The sequence below is a fragment of the Pteropus medius genome, unplaced genomic scaffold (assembly GCF_902729225.1).
Source record: "Pteropus medius unplaced genomic scaffold, Ma_sr-lr_union100, whole genome shotgun sequence".
In the NCBI taxonomy this organism is placed as follows: Eukaryota; Metazoa; Chordata; class Mammalia; order Chiroptera; family Pteropodidae; genus Pteropus; species Pteropus medius.
This window is the reverse complement of record NW_024346771.1, coordinates 1,596,862-1,614,507: the sequence shown is the minus strand read 5'-3', so window position 1 is coordinate 1,614,507 and position 17,646 is coordinate 1,596,862. Positions and strand designations below refer to the sequence as shown.

Here is a 17,646-nt window from a genome sequence, read left to right as displayed (position 1 = left end):
ATCTTTCAGTAGATCGCTACCTCTTACTGCATGTCAGCATTGCAACTTATGCCCTCTCTATAATCATGCTTGAAGTGTTTCCTCCAAGAAGCTTGAAGTGTTTTACTGAAAGGAAGCTTGACTCTCTGAAGGTAACTGCACAGGTTGCTGTAGGAGCAGGAATTGGTACAGAAGTGCAAAGGTCAGTGAAGCCTCCAGAGGAAGCCCAGGAAGGAGGCAAGTTGACAGGCAAATGGGCAGTAAAGTACGTGAGAAATAGGTTCACTTAAATTTATTAATATGGAAACTTTATTAATAGGCTCGCTTAACTTTTTTAATATGGAAAGTCAAAGCAAAGATATCTTAAATTTTTTACTTAGTGTCCAATAGCAAACAGTACAAAGGAACATGTGTTTAAATCTCAGGTCTATCACTTGTTGGGTTTTATTGTTTATAAAATAAGAATCACGATGACTGCCCAACTGGTGTATTGGAAAGATGGGAGAACTTTAAAAAATTCAGAGGAGGTACTCAACAAATATTCAAGTGTTTATTCCCTCCCCCTTTCGCACTTTCATTCCTACCACAGTCTTTTTAAAATCTAAGGCCAGAAAGCACTCTACTTAATGACAGATAGGTACCTTGAGAAGACTCAAAGTTCCAAGGATGATTGGTAACTAAAAAGAGAGCAAAGTCCAGGAATAGAAAATTGGGGGAGCGGTTGTCGTGGTGTTTGCTCTTGCAAACAAAATTTTTGAGTGTTCAAATGTCCTGACATAGGATTTCTCATCTTCAACATATACACTTATGCCCTTGACAATGAGCCTTCTTTTTATTACTTTCCTCTTCCTACCCTTATTCCATTCCCTTACCAGTCTTATCTTTCCACTTAAAGATAAAATAATTGGACACAACCTCCCCCTTCCTCTACAGCTTGTCACCATCCACTCCTTTCAGAGGAGAGAAGATTAAGGGCAAGTAGTCTGTAATTTTCATAGTTCATTGTACAAAATATCTGATATAGGAACTGGACAGAGGCTCATCTGTCGCTATAGAAAAGCTGAGTGGGACTTCAGCTTTTTAATTTTTAATTCCTACAAGCCACCCGATTCCTTCATCCTCTTTTTCTCCCCAACCCTCAATGAAACAGAAAGAACAAAGTCTTGAGACTGGTAGGTAAAGTAGAATGGACCTAAGGAGTCATTTAGCATCATAAGATCTGAGAACCTGCTTCATCTACAACAGGGCCCTCAGGCCTTCTGGGCTCCTTGGGACAGAGCAGCCTGACCTGGTTATGGAGGTGAAAGCCTTAAGTGAAGCCATAGCTCAGTCAGGATAGGCCAATTCCCCTCATCTCTGAAGTGGGTGGCAGATGGCAGATAGCAGATGTTTCCCTGGATTGGCAAAGGAGGGTTTTTTGTTTTTGTTGTTGTTGTTGTTTTCTGTTTGGTTCTCTATTGAGTTTCGTAGTGATTCAAGAACAAACCATCTTTGGTAGGAATGATTTTGCAATCCAGAAAAAAAATTGATAGTTAAGACATCTGACATATAGCTGGGACATTACTGAGCAGTCTCCTTACTTGAATGTATATTTTAGGTTCAGTAGATATGCTGCCTTTCTTGAGTTCCCAACTAAAGAGAACTTCTTCTCTGTGAAGGCAGTACACTTGATCTGCACCTTTCCTAGGACACTTAGTACTGTCTATCACCTGTTCTGCTTATGTAGGTGACTTATCTCTACTTCCTGAGGGTAGAAATCATGTCTAATTTATCTTTGCATTTTTCAGCAAAGGCTTTTATGATAGTAAAGGATATATATATATCCTTTATATATATGGTGACAAAAGGATATATATATATATCCTTTATATATATATATAGTGAGAAATAGTGACAAAAGAGGAAAATCATTTCTTTGACACCTCTAGGAGCCCCTGGTTCTACGGGTCCTCTAGGGCCCTTATAATTCTATCCAAAGTCAGACTCACCGCCTGATGCCGTTCATCTTGACAAAGCACAATTATCATGTTGGCACCTTTGTTCATGAAGCCCCCATGAGATGTGAGCTTCTTCCAGCTTCTTCTTCATGTCTTTATGACCAACTCAAATCTCAAACTAATCCTTCTTCTCTGTCTGGAGACAGAACTGGCTCCCCTTATAGCCAAACTTCTCAGAAAATTTGCGTATGTTACCTGCCTCAATTTCCTCATTTTCCATTGGTTTTTATCCATTATAATCTTGCTTTAGTCTCACATTTGTAATGACACTAAATAAAATGGCCCTCTTGGCAATATTCAACCCTATATATTATGTCCTTCTTGAAACACTTTCTTCTCTTGACTCCTATGACACTCTACTAGATTTCTACTCATGTTTCTGATTCATGGTGCTCTCTGCTGCTTCATTGTCTCTTTCTCATCTTCAAATGCTGGAGTATCCCAGGCCACAAACATGGGCCTTTTTCCACTTTATATCCTCTTCAGACTTTCATCCACACCCAAGGTAGCAATAACATACACCATACAGTGTTTGCTCTCGAATATCTCTCCTAAGCAAATCCCTCATTTGAGATCCAAATCTGTATGCCCAACAGCCTCATTCTAAACATTCTAAAACTGAACTTGTGCTCTCTCCCAAAAATATAGTCTCTCTTCAATGTTTCCCAGATGGAAGTGTGCACATGCGCACTCTATATTTCTCTCTATAGACTTTAATCACAATATTAATGAAATAATAAATTATAAATTAGCTATTAAATATCTGGCTATTCCAATAAAATGTAAGCTCCCTCAGAGAAGAAATTATCTCTATTGAAAATTATTTTTTGAATGAATGAGTTAAAGAGTTTGAGTGAATAAATGAATGAATTTGGCTAGTAGACCTTCCTAATCCCATCCAACCTGGCCTTGAGAAATTATGAGTTCTCTCACTGAAACAGAGAATAAATTGGTGGTTGCCAGGGTCAGGGGATGAGGATAGGAAGAGTGAATGGTCAAAGGGTATAAACTTTCAGTTAAAAGATGATTACTTCTGGGGATGTAATGTACAGCATGGTGACTATAGTTAACAATACTGTATTGCATATTTAAAAGTTGCTAAGAGAGAAGATCTTACATGTTCTCACCACACACAAAAAATTTATGGCTGTGAGGTGATAGACATTAACTAACCTTATCATGATAATCATTTCGCAGTCTATACATCTATCAAATCATCACATTGCATGCCTGCATGCCTTAAATGTATACAATTTTATGTCAATTATATCTCAAAAAACATGAAAAAAATCTATGAGTTCTCTAGTATTGTATGCATGCCCCAGAAAAAAAACTATGAAATTTACACTATCCATAAAATGTGAACAAATAAATAGGGAAAAATATTTATCCAGAGGAAAATATTTGGGTATAGAAGTCAGAAATCTAGATGCAGACTGTAACAATATTGCTTCTAGAATCTATTGGTTCTGGGTTTTTTTCCACTATTGAGCTCCACATAGTGACTTGTTTCACATGCTTTCATAGGCAGATATAAGACTCTTCTAACAGTTAACTGGACTAGTCCACACAGCCATGTCTCGAAACTGATAACAACTCTCCTTGCTTATCTCTGGCAATTCAAAAAGTACTTCTATTCATAGCTTGATCAAGGCTATTTTTAAAAAAGAAGATGCACTTCTTTTTTAAAAAATACTGAGAGAGATTAAAATGACATACTTAAAAATTATCCAAGCAATTGAGCCTTCCGAAACTTTTTGTTTTGAAACATTTTTACAACATGCCTTTAGGTGTGGAGATTTAATAGTGTGAAACAAGCTCATAAAATTGAAAATCACTACATGCATCATAAACCCTCCATAAAGTGAGAATGTGGAACATTGTGTTGGACACGTCCCTAAATTCCCTTTTACACAATGCCTTCTATTAGTGTAGGTAACATGACTACTATCCTGCAATGCTCTATTCTTTGAAGGCAGGTCATGAATTTCCACCCTCGAATCCTCCATGGCAACAGTACTCTGCTTTTCAAAGAATAGTACTAATAAAGAATAGTGAGTATTAATTAAAATCAATGATATCAACAATCGATTTTACTTTTTATGAGGCAGTTCTGCTTCTACCTAACCCTGTAACCTGGGCTGTCACTCACCATAGATTGACCCCTGGAGGACATTTCGCTGAGGTCTGCCATCTTCACAGCACTGCATGCATTGGACTTCACTGAATTCCCTCTCCCCATCAAACCATATCTTTCCTGCATCCTCAAGAAATACTTTCTGTGAAGTACTAATAGAATACACCACTCTTTGAGAATATGATGGTTGCTAATGAGTTTATTTTTTTAGCCTCTGAGTTGATATTATTATAACTAGTTTTTATTAGCAACAATGACAATAGCTACAACTTACAAAAGAGTGACTGGGCATAGCAGATACATGCTAATTATTGCCTTATTATAATTACTGGTGATAATGACCTTTGTCAATAATGACCATATTGAGCTTGTACTAAACCTAGCTTTTGTGTGTGTGGGGGGGGGTTGTTTGTTTTGTTTAGTTTTTTGGTATTATCTCAAAAAAACTATTGGGATTTTGGAATTATAATTATTTTATGTCCAGGAGTTGATTTGGAGTAAATAAATAATTAACTTTCTTTTAAAAAAAAATTTCTTTGCTTGTGCATGTGTGTGTGTGTGTGTGTGTGTACATGCACATGTGTTTCTCCTGATTTCAAAGCCATTCAAAAGTTTTATAGAGCTGTTGGTTAATAGTGTAGGCTTTGACATCTAACTTCCTGGTTTCAAATCTAGCTCTGTCACAAGCTAACTTCTGTGACCTTATGCAAATTACTTAATATCTCTGAGTCCTAATTTTCTCATTTGTAAAAAGAACATAACTCAGAATTCTGAGAGCTAAATGATACATTGAATTTCTATTATGTCACATAATAGCACTCACTAATGTACATTGTTATTTGTTTTTGTTATGACTGTTATCTAAGAATAACTAGAAAAATGAAGAAAACCAAAAAAGAAAACAATCACATTTAGTTTCATTATGTAACCACTATTAGCATCCTAGACTACATGCTTCTGGTCTTTTCCTGTTTATGTGAATGTCTAGGCATGTTTAATTTTTGTAAAATTAGAAATTATCATTTACTACCAGTCAATAATTTGCTTTATCAATTTACTTTTCTGCATACAATGTATAGTCTTGTATACAGAATTAATAATTGCATATTAGTCCATCATATAATTGTTCTATAATTTATTCATTGAACATTAACTTGCTTTGAATTTTTCACTCATAAATAATAGTAATTAGAAATAATCCGAATATACACCTTTTGGTTCATGTTTGATTACTTTTGTTATAAATGCATAGGAAACCATTAATTTTATTTTCATCAATAGTACATAAGACTTATAGTTTCCATATAACTTGCCAAGCCTGGGTACTATCTTGCATATATATTTTTTATCTTAGTCTAATGCTTCTATGCAAAATGGAGCAAGTCATTTTAATTCTGAGCTTCGGATTCCTAACCTGTAAAATTAACTAATGAGTATAGAATTAAAAAACACAGTCACAGGTCATAAAGTTTATATTGATTCCAGAGTCTGTTGAGGCTTAATATTTAAAAATAGCTCAAATAAGAAAAGACTGGTGACGTTGGGCTAACATTAGAAGAGGGTGAAGGGATGACTGTCTGAGAGCAATTTAGTGGTAATGTCATGACTGGCCAAAATGTCCCAGTATTAATCAGACCTGTAGATTATAATTCAGAGAGTGGTGTAGGTAACAGATAAAATTCAAATTTATTATTATTATTTTTTTATTTCTGTCTGTCTTGCTAAAATTCAAACAGAGATCTTTGTTTTTGTCATGGATGTATCTAAGGCATTGAACTTGAAATATAGTAGGGGTTCAATAGTAATGTCTATTGAATGAACAAATAAGCTGAATAAGCTACCCTACACCTGTCAAGAAGCTGCACACCCTGGTAACCAGCAGACCCTCCTCAAGATAAGAGTGGATGAGCTGCCATGATTGAGGCCACTTGGATTTGCCTCTTCCCAGCAAACATTGCTGTGTCCCATGGCATAGTCTTTCAGATATGTCAGTACTTTTAGCCTAGTTAAGATTCAGCCTCCCCTACACTCTCCACAGCAATGTCTCTGCTCACACTCACTAATTGTTGTCTCAATGGTTCAACACAAAGAGTAGTATTATTTCCAAGTTCTTAGGTACACTCCATTGCTGCTTATTTGTGCTACCTAGAATAACCACCTAATGGGTAGTTGTGAGTATATCCTATGAGATAATATAAAATATAGAACTATTCATCTAGGGAATATGACATAGGCGTTAAAAGTCTGGGCTCTGGAGCCAATTCCCTGAAGTTCAAATCTGGGTTTCACAAGTTACTCGCTGTGTCATCTTGAGCTTGTTACTTGATCACACCATGTTCAGTTTTCTCATCTGAAAAATACAAAAAGTATCTAGTTTATAGGATCAATGTGTGTATTTAATGAGTTAAAACATATGGAGAAGTAGAAGTAATAAGTAAAATATTACCTATTTTGATAATTATTTTTACCAGTAACAATAACCTCAATTAAAATTTATTTATGTACCAGAAACCAAATGTATATTATCTTAGATAATATTTAAAACAACTCTATGGGGTAACTATTATTTTTTTCTACTTCATGAATGAGGATATTGAGGCTCAAAAAGTTTTAGTAATACCTTAACAACATATAGCTAGTGGGTGCTAGAATCTGAATTTAAATACAGGTATACCTGAAACATGCTTTCATAGAGAAATTTTTCTTAACAGAAGTTGAAACATCTGCATTCCCCTTGACATTATAATTTCTAATATCTCACTTCTAGCCTTTTTAGCCATGCTCACAATCTTAGAACGTTTTTTAAGAAACTAACTTTAAATTCATGTGAATATTTAAACATTCGCTTATTGCTCTGAGGGGCTATAGTTTCTAAGGATTCTTGCAGTCACTTACAGTGATTTTGCTGTGACCTAATTCACCAATCTCTGTGTTTCCTCTGCTAGGATTTTATCAAAATTAGCCAGTCAGTTAAATAATTAAGTATAATTTAAAGCCATAGGGTGGCAAATGATGACCACAAGAAACAATTTGCATTCCATGGAGTAGGTTTGGTAAGTTCATAAACCTAATAATCTCATGAAAAAGAAAAAAGAAAAAAAAAACACAGCTTTCCTTGCAGGATCAAAACATAACTATTTCAGGATTCATTTTTAACAATGTGTTGAAGTTACAGGTGCTCTAATCCAGCAGTGATTCTCCACCCATAGTAGAAGTATCCTGACACCAGCAGTAGTAGAGACTCATCTACTATAAAATAACTGGTTGAATAGGTCCCCTGTGAGTGGCCAATACCCTTCTCATCACAGTGACGGACTAGAAATTTAAACCTTTCTTGACATGCCTGGCAGACAAAACAATGATGAAAACCGAAAAGCAATCCATTTACAGATGTCAGCCAAGCCGCTGTACTTGTAAGCATGATTTGCTATGCCATACTTGACAGATTATTTTTATATCCTTGAGATTTATCTTGTTTTCATTGAAATATACCATAAAATGTTTCGTTACATTTTTCCAGATGAATGAGTTGCGATATTTGGTAAAAATGTCTTTCATAGTCAAGAGATTTAGATAGTGTACTGAGAGCTAGCATAGCCATGAATTGGCAAAATGATGTAATTTGTGTATGATGCTTATTTAGGAAACACATTAAATGTTAGCTATCACGGCATGAGTTTGTATAGAATTCAACCTGATGTTTGAAGATCTTTTCTCTTCAACAGGTTAATTATGTATGGCTTTGTGAAGTCTATGGTATACGTTGGCCAGTTGAAAAATGGAGACTTCCATTTCACCGACTGTTTGTTTTTTGGTTCACTGATGTCTGCTACAGATCCAGGTAATTGCTCAAATAACGTTTTCTTCGCTATAAGATTCAAACATTTAAATTGAATGTTTCTCTAAGATCATCATCCAAGTCTACATAATAATTCTTTATTCCTCTTCACTTGAAGTTGACACATCTGTTAGTGATAAAAAAGAAAAGAAACAGGTGAATATTCTAATAACTCAAAAAATGAATCTGAAAGTCATTTCAGTAGTGGGAAAGACTCTTTAAAATTTATCATAGTTTATTTCTCTAGAATATATATCCATTTTGAGATACGGTCTTTAATTTTTTATATTTAACTTTTTTCAAAAATGATCTATTGAATGAAATAGTAAAAATATTTTTAAAAAATTGTTTACTATGGAATTTTTCAAACATATTAAGAGTAAGGAGAGTCAAAATGTTGTAATATACCTTCAGCAATTATCAAATATGGCCAATGTTTTTATCTATATCCACCTACACTCCCTTTTTGTCATTATAATTATTAGTTTGTGTAGTAGCTTGTACAAATTAACACCCAAACGAGGGTTCCATTTTACATCTGATTGATATGAGTGTTGAGTCTCTTTTAATCTATATGTTCTCCCTCCATCTTCTTTTTGTCTTGTCATTAATTTGATGAAAAAAAGGAAATTTGTCTTGAGATAGAATTGAATATGTTTCCTCATTTGTTTCTCTATCCCTTGTATTTCTTATAAACTGATGGTTAAATCTAGAGGCTTAATTAGATTCAGGTTTGTCTTTTTTGGCACGAATACTCTATAGGTGGTGCTGCAAATTTCTATAGCGTCACGTCAGGAAGCACACAGTAATTAGTGATTCAGCTGTTAGACTGATCCACTTCACTATTGAATTGCTACTCCAACAAAGACCACCAAACACACCTGTAGTTGAACAAGATGTGTTTATTACTTGTTGTAATGAGAGAGAATGCTCTCAAAGGGTGCTAGAAGGGACTCATTATAGGACTTGGGCTTGTGTTTAGTGATTTTAGGGAGGGTTTAAGGAATTGGGTCTTTGCTTCAGATTAGATGCTGTCAGGAAACAGAAGTAATTGGGAATTTTAGTAAATCTTTCTTAGAAGGAAAGAAGACTGGATTGAGCCTAAAGCTACAACTAGGGAAGAAGCAGTGGCCATTTATATAGTCAAGATGAGGGGTGGGGTTTGGTCAGTTTTGTGCTTCGGACAGTGTTCATTATTTGTGTTTAGACTTGATTACATAGTAGTCTTGTTTTTGTCTTGATCCATGATGGTCACAGAATGACTTTTTCTGATGTTGTTCTGTGAAACTATTTATGTTCAACAAGAGAACACTAAGGACAGTCTGACAGTACCAGGCCAGCTCCCAAATGTCAAAGGACTACTTTTCTCTTTCTTAGAACGACCCTCTGGCCAGCAGTATTGGCACCCTGTGGTGGCTTGTTATAAATTTAGACTCTCAGGCTCAACCTCAGGCCTATTGAATCAGATTCTTGAATTTAAAAATATCCTCAAGTGATTCATATGCACATTAAAGTTTGAGAAGCTTTATATTTTAGAGTTCCACATTTCAGCTACTGGCTTTAGTTCCCATTGATGGTTATTGCTAATTTCAGTATTTATTAGGGCTTACAAACTAGTGATATGCTACTTCTGTCCTACTTTTTGCATTTATTAACTGGTACTCTCCCATAAAGAAATAGTTTTCCAGATCAATTATTTGAGTACTCATGATAGCATTTGAAAAAAAAAAAAAGCAGGATAAATGATTGATTCTTTTCCTTTATTTACTAATTTTCTTTTTTTTCTTTTGAAATAAGTTCTTTCTCCAGGATCTTCCACATATGACCAAAGAAAGTTTTTAAGTGTCATATTAACACATGAGTTTGAACATAGTTGATATATTTCAATCTACTGCTGTCATTTTTTTTCGGTGATCAAAATATTCTATTGTTGATAACTGGGAGTCCCTTCAGATTTCTCCTATATACTTTTGTCATGAATCCAATGGTCTTTCACAGGTTTTTTGTTTTGGGTAGGACTACAGGTTCCAATCTTATCTTGTTTGTCTTCTCTACCCTGGCTTGGTTCCAGCCATTTCTCCAAGAAGCCTTGGTTCTTTCTAATATGGAAATATATTTATAGATCAAAGTTTGGGCACCAGGGGTTTTCATTGCTACTGGTTTGGTCACTGTTTCTAAATATTTTTAATTTTTTTGAAGGAGAAATAATATCATACATTCATATTAATATTTTAATTCAAATTTACTTAACTGCTTTGAATTTTTATTTGCATTTTAATTTTTTTCTGCTTATTTTTTGTCTCCCTATTACATTAAAATAATTTATTTTTTGTTTAAAGTATATATTTTCAAAATTATAATACACATATGATTACTAAAATTATGATTATTGAAAATTGCTTAGGATTTTGTTGTGATTCTTTTTAACTTTTGGATATATTCCACTAGAGATAAACAGTTAAAAATTACTCTGTTTTAAGAGCTCTTGAAATAATTTCTCTGTGTAGTTAAGTCACAAGTCAATATACAATTCATTTGTTTCATTTGTTTTTAATTTTTGTTTTAAAATTAAATTAAATATCGACAGAATTCTAAAATGAAAACCATAGAGCAAAACAAGAAAAATCTAGCTTCTATCCTTGTCCCCTTGATCCTAATTTTTCACCATTTTTGTTGGTTTTTAGTTACCTTTCTACTTTTAAATCAAAGCAAATTCACAAACGTTCACATACTCTACTATATGCTACTTCTTCACCTTACTGTCTTTTAATTTATAGTATTTTGGAAAGTACTTACTTCATAGCACTATTTACAGATCTTTCTCATTCTCTTTTATAGCTGCAGAGTACACCATAGTCAATTCAACCAGTCATCTTTTGATGGACATTTGTGTTCTTTCTCATCTTTTGCAATTTTAAATGGTATTGAAATTAATAACCTTGAAATTAATAGCTTTTCACATTTTGCTATTATTTCTTTGGACTAGATTTCTACAAACAGTTTAAAAAGTAAATGTCTTTGTAATTCTCTTAGTTGCTAAATTCCTCTCTACAAGTTTGCACCACTTTGTGTTTATACCAGAAATGTATGACAATACTTGTTCTTCATAGTCTTGATAATGCAGAATTTTGTCACAATTTTATATTTTTATCCATATATGGGCATTTTGCTTTTCATGGTCAGGTCTCATTTCATGTCACTGTTGCACAAATCTGCACGTTGAAAGCATTGAATCCAATGTTTCCTGGTCCCAATGCCAAGTTTGTTGTGTTCTACTAAGTCATGCAGCCAGCTCCAAGCACAATTGTGTTCAAGCTTTGCTCCTTTTTTAGCTAGTGATATCCCTGAGGTTATATTTACATGACATGAAAACTGATTAAAATGGAGAAAAAAATCCAACCCAGTAGGATGGTTATTTATCTACATTGTGTCAAATGACTGAGCTGACTGAATTTTTTGAAAATACGGAATTGACTTACAGCGTAAAGAGAATCCTGGGAACCAAGTCCACTTTCCAAGTCTGGCACAGACCAGCTGTGCAGCTTTGGGAACCAACTTTAGCCTCTCTAGATTTTATGGGTTCTTGGAAGTGAAAGATATTTAATCTCAATTCTTCCAACCCCTTCATTTTACAGATGAAGAAAATTCCTTTTCAATCCAAAGCCTTGTGGTTCTAATCCCAACTCGGCAAATGTTAGAGATGATCTCACATGGCAGAGACTTACACATGAACAGGAATACTTAAGCTCCCTTCATTTGCTGGGAGCTAATTGCTATATTAAAACACGCTGAACCTACTCTCTGCTAAATTGGTGCAATTTAAGATCTTCAGCAACCTTAAAACACCTAGTTAATCTTATCCCACAATTATTCATTTATTGCCTAAATTATTTTGACTCACCGATTTATAAAAGAGAACCTATGTTCTCGAGGTCTGCTTTGTCTTGGCCTTCTTTAAGTTCTTTCCCATTTAGCCTTAGCTAAATATTAGCTAGGTGTTATTAACTATTCATATTTTTCTTTTATAGATAACACTTTTAGACTTGAATCTAATTCTACATGTTTTGGACTCTCCTCAAGCAATTTTCAATTTACGTCGTTAGAATGGTTTGACTATTATTTAATTGATTTAATATCCTCCCTTCCTCACTGACGAAGATCTTGCTAATGCTGTGAAGGTCACTGGCAGCACTTAACACAGAGTGGATAGCTAAAGGCAGACCCCCACCCCCTAAAGAAACTGTGTGTGCTAAATGACAGGATAGAGGAAGAAAGAAGTACTTAGAGGGCTTGATCAATGAGCCCGCTCACTTTCAGGTGTGTTTACATAAGGGAAAGTAGGGGGATGGGAGAGGAAAGAAAAGAGCAACAAAATGACAATAGAGTAAAAGCCCCAATGACTTGAAATAGATGCTTTAGTTAATATCCTTCATTTTACAAATAGCCAAAGGCCATAAGGGAGCCCTCTGATCTCATGCAATCCTCCTATTTCTGACTTGGGTCCCAGATTGATAAAAATAGACTAAGATAATGATTTTTATTAATAAGTCTGAAATGTCCCTTTCTAGGGATAGGTGAGATAAAGGGAGAGGTCTTTCTTCAAGTGTATAAAAATGCTTCAAGTGTATAAAGATTTCCATTTCTGGGAATCCCAGAAATGTTCCTTGAACACACCAATCTTGTTGCTGCCCCAGGGCATTTGCATCTGTTTTCCCTCCCTCCTCTTCTTCCTCTGGTTTTGGCTCAATTGTCATCTCAAAGAGACCTTTCCTACTAATCCTGTCCAAAACTGTACCTTTCCTCCCCACACACAGTCACCCCCAAATCAAGGTGCTTCCCATCCCCTTGTCTTGTCTTACTTCTACAGTACTTATCACTATAGATCTACTTATTTATTTCCTTATTTCTATGAAGGAGGAGATTTTTTTCTAATTTTTCTGTCTTCCTCCTTTCTTTTCACTCATATTTCTAGTATCTAGAATAGTATGTTTTCAATTAATACTTTTTTAAATTAGTGAATTAATAAAATTATGGAAGAAACTGCTAGAGTGAAGTGTGGAGCATGAAAGAGAATCTCTTCTTAACTATGAACTGTGAAGCAGTTGACTATCCCAGATCACCCTCAGCTTGACAAGGGATCTCATGGTCCCAGAAGGGCCAGAAGGGACAGTGACTCAAGGTGAGCATGGAACTCCCTGCACATAGCTGAATTTCCAGCACATAGCTGAGTGGAAATATTGGTTTTTGTCCTCTGAAAAAGATATATTCAACTAAAACAAAAAATATCCTTTGTGACTTTCTTCTCATCCATGTAGCCAACATTTCTTTCTCTTTGTATCCAGAGAGTGCTAAGCCATGGACTATAGACTTACAGAAGCAGTTAAATACGGAGTGTGGGGTTTTTTTAGGCTGAAAGGTGTCTAAAATAGTAACTTCCTTCAGGAAAAGGAAGAACTCAGCACATTATGTTAAGTATTAATCACCCAGGAGATGCTGTAAACTCATCCTGGTATTTACAGAACTGACATTTCTTCCAAAGTCTCCAAGAAGCTACTCATTCAAGCACATGTGGGCTGTGCATTTTCTTACTTCACTAATGTCCTTGTTTCCTATTTGAATTAAAATGTCTTTATTTTATATGATGCAGTTGTATTAAGACTCAATACAGATGTACTGTTTTGAACTCCAGAAGTGTTAGTCCAGTATTTAAAACTAGAAAATAATTCTTACTTCATAGACTTGTCCTATTTTCTCTCAAGAAAATTAACCCAGGTTGTTCTGATTTAAGTAACCTCAAATTAGGCTCACTGGAGAGTTGCCCTGCCCAGTTTGGTAGCTACAAGTCACATGTGGTTACTTGAAATGTGGGTAGGCCAAATTGATGAGCTCTAAGTATAAAATACACCCTAGACTTCAAAGACTTAACATGAAAAAAAAAAAGAGTAAAATAGCTCATTGATAATCTTATATTGATTACATTTCAAAATAATAATATTTAATATTGAGTTAAATAAAATATACTCTTAAAATTAATTCTGCCCGTTTCTTTTTACTTTTTTAATGTGGTGACTAGAAACTGTTCTAGGCCAAAAACTGATAATTTTTTCAAGCTTTATTGAGATATATTGACATATAGCACATGTATGTTTAAGGTGTGCAATGTAATGATTTTATACCCAAAATAGTGCAAAATGATTACTAGAATAAGATTAGTTAACCTCTATCTCTTCACATAATTACATACTTTTTAATGTGTAAAAAAATGTGGATTCATGATCTACTCTCTTAACAACTTTCAAGTGTACAATAGAGTATCATTAATTATAGTCACCATGCTGTACATAGATCCCCAGAACTTATTCATTGTATAGCTGGAAGCTTGTACCCTTTGACTGACATCTCCCTATTTCTCCTAGTCTCAGTCCCTGGCAACCACTATTCCGCTATTTATTTATACAAGTTAAGCTTTCCTAGATTTCACACAAAAATATGAGCCATAATGGAAATACCACAATTGAAAATTGAGAAGAATTAAACACAGATACAATAAACCACACAGATTATGGCATTTGGTGATATATAGGCACTTTATTTTTACCAGATTAAACTATGTGTGAAATTTTCTTTCTAAAGTCCCTTTCCAGTCTTATTTTTCTGCTCCAACACATAATAACCCAAGAATTATTTACACCCTTGCTTCAGAAGCAAAGAGAAAGGAGAGTAAATATCTATATGATTTAAATATCATGTATGTACCATTTAAAACTATAAATATGGCAACCTCTGATTTGAGAGAAGTAGATTAAATAAACTCCTGTCCAAGTATCTCAACTGTTTCTTTTCCATAGAAATAACAAGTTTTTAAAGCCTGAAAATCCCAGAGCTGTTTTTTAAATGCCCATTACTGTTGTGTTTTATATAGCTTGTCAGAAATCCAAGAAACTTAACATTTATATTATGTTAGCTCTGTTTCAAAGGATGTTGATGTGTTTAATGTCCCTAAATTGGGTAAACTCAATATCAAAAAAAAAATGTTTATCTAGAAGTAGTAAATAGAGACTACTCGTGTAGCCACTTGGGAGAAATATAGTCCATAATTCTTTTCATTAAGTTTAGAATTTAAAAATCTAGTCAACGTAAATTATTAGTTCAATTCACCAATTAAACCAGTCAAAGTATACATAGTGCTAAATAGGATCCATTTCTTTATCATCATAAATATTAAAAAACATTAAATAATATTTAATGACTAGATCTAGGAAAGCATTTACAGATGTCTCAAAAATACAGTACAAAAGGCCCGTTGAGTTTTGCAAAGTGCATGGAAATATCTATTGAATATTGGTTAGGAACACTGTCCATGGTGTAGGATAGGCTTGTGTTTAAATCTTCATTCTTTCTCACCCATTCGAGCCTCAGTTTCTCCATCTCTAAAATGGGTATAATAAGACTTATTTTAAAGTTTCTTTATAAGGATTAAATGAGATAATATATTGTTCTTTTTAATTGTTATATTGTTATTACTATTTTGTGCTATACTAAGGTGAGGCTGTTATTTTACCAACAGCAAATGAGACATGCACATTTTTACTTGTTTTTCTGGTAATAGTAATGGTTTTTCTGAATTTACATACTTGTTTAATAGAGTACTCTCTTGACCAACTCTTGTGAGTTGCTTGGTTTGTGTTGGGAATGTAATATACGTAATGTGGTGATTTTGCATTGTATAAAACACAAATACATTTCATATTTATTTTTATAGGTGAAAGATAGTAATTTGTAAAAGTAAATCTCAGACATTGCTATTTTATCCTTACATATTTTTGTATACATCTCTATAATTATAGACATTAATCATACATAACCATGAAGCCATTATCAAACCTGCAAAAATTTCCATAATCCATTGGTATCATCTAATACCCATCCCACATTCAAATTTCTCTGATTTTTGCCTTTTTTCTCAGACAATATTCACATGTGACATTTAGCTCTACATTCTCTTTTAGTCCAGAGCAGTGCTCCCTCCCCCTCTTTATTATGCTATTGACTTGTTGAGGACGTTTGGTCAATTGTATATTTGTCCCTTTGCTTACTAGTGATGTCATTTACTTGTTCCTATACCCTCATACTCCTGTAAGTAAAACTTAACTCAAAAAGTCTTGATTAGTTTCAGGCTCACATGTTTTTGCAAAAGTACTGCATAGGGGATGATGTATAGATCATGTCACATCATATCAGAAACTACATATTCTCTGGGTGTTGACTTTTAGTGATGCAAAATGTGATCAGTTGGTTCAGATTGTGACAGCCTGATTCTTCCTTGTGAATTTGTCCATGAAACTTCATGTAATAGTTTTATCCATTGATGCTTATTTTCTGAACCTATTATTTTCATTAAAATTGATGAAATGGAACATATACTTGCAAAAAAATAAAATTGGACCACTCTCCTACACCATTTATAAAAATAAACTCAAAATGGATTAAAGACTTAAATGTAAGCCTGGAAACCATAAAATTCCTAGAAGAACATAGAGGTAATAAACTATTTGACATCAGTCTTAGTAATACCTTTTTGGACATATCCCCCTGAGCAAGGGAAACAAAACAAAAATAAACAAATGGGATTTCATCAAAGTAACAAGTTTCTGCCTAGCAAAGGAAGCTATCAACTAAATGACAAAACAACCCACTGAATGAGAAAATATATTCACAAACGATATATCCTATAAAGGGCTACTATCCAAAATACATAAGGAACTCACACAATGTAAAAACAAAAATATAAACAATCCAATCAAAAAATAGGCAGAGCACATGAAGAGGCACTTCTACAAAGAAGACATACAGATGGCCAACAGACATATGAAAAGATGATCAACATCACTTAACTTCCAATGAAATGCAAATCAAAGCCACAATAAGATATCACCCTGCAAAAGTCTGAATGGCTATTATCAGAAAGTCAACAAATAAGTGTTGACAAGGGTTTGGAGAAAAAGAAACCCTCGTGAACTGTTAGTGGGACTATAAATTGGTACAGCCACTATAAAAAATAGTATGGACATTTCCCCCAAAAAATAAAAATAGAACTACCATACAACCTGGCAATTCCACTTCTGCATATTTATTTGAAAAAATTGAAAACACTACTCGAAAAGATATATGTACCCTTATGATCATTGTAGCATTATTTACAATAGCCAAGATATGGAAGCAACCTAGGTTTCCATTGATACACGAATGGATAAAGAAGAATAAATATATATATATATATTTAAATAAATATATATATATAAATAAATATATATATATATAAATATATATATATATATATATAACTCAGCAAAAAAAAGAATGAAATTCTGCCATTTGCAACAGCATAGATGGATCTAAAGGGTGTTATGTTAAGCGAAATAAGTCAGATGGAGAAAGATAAATACAGAACAATTTCGTTTATATTTGGAATTAAGAAAAATTTAAAACAAACAAACAAATGAAACAAAACAAAAAAAGACATAAAAACAAAGGTAAAACGATGGTTGACAGTTGAGAGTAGAGTATAAGGATGGGTGAAAAAGGGGAAAGGGAATGTAGTAAATAATAGTGTGATAAATTTGCATGGTGACAGATGGTTACTAGATTTAGTGTGGGGATCATATCATAAGATATATAAATGTTGAATTACTATA

At 33.9% G+C, this 17,646-nt stretch overlaps 1 protein-coding gene across 3 annotated transcripts in view; it reads left to right on the top strand.

The window, feature by feature from the left end:
- SLC9A9 (solute carrier family 9 member A9) overlaps positions 1-17,646 on the top strand; it is a 505,685-nt gene that overhangs the window by 115,924 nt on the left and 372,115 nt on the right. For all 3 annotated transcript variants that reach the window (XM_039876498.1, XM_039876497.1, XM_039876499.1), the window contains one exon: positions 7,839-7,954. In XM_039876498.1, coding sequence (XP_039732432.1) covers positions 7,839-7,954 — 116 coding nt within the window. The remainder of the gene's footprint in view (positions 1-7,838; positions 7,955-17,646) is intronic.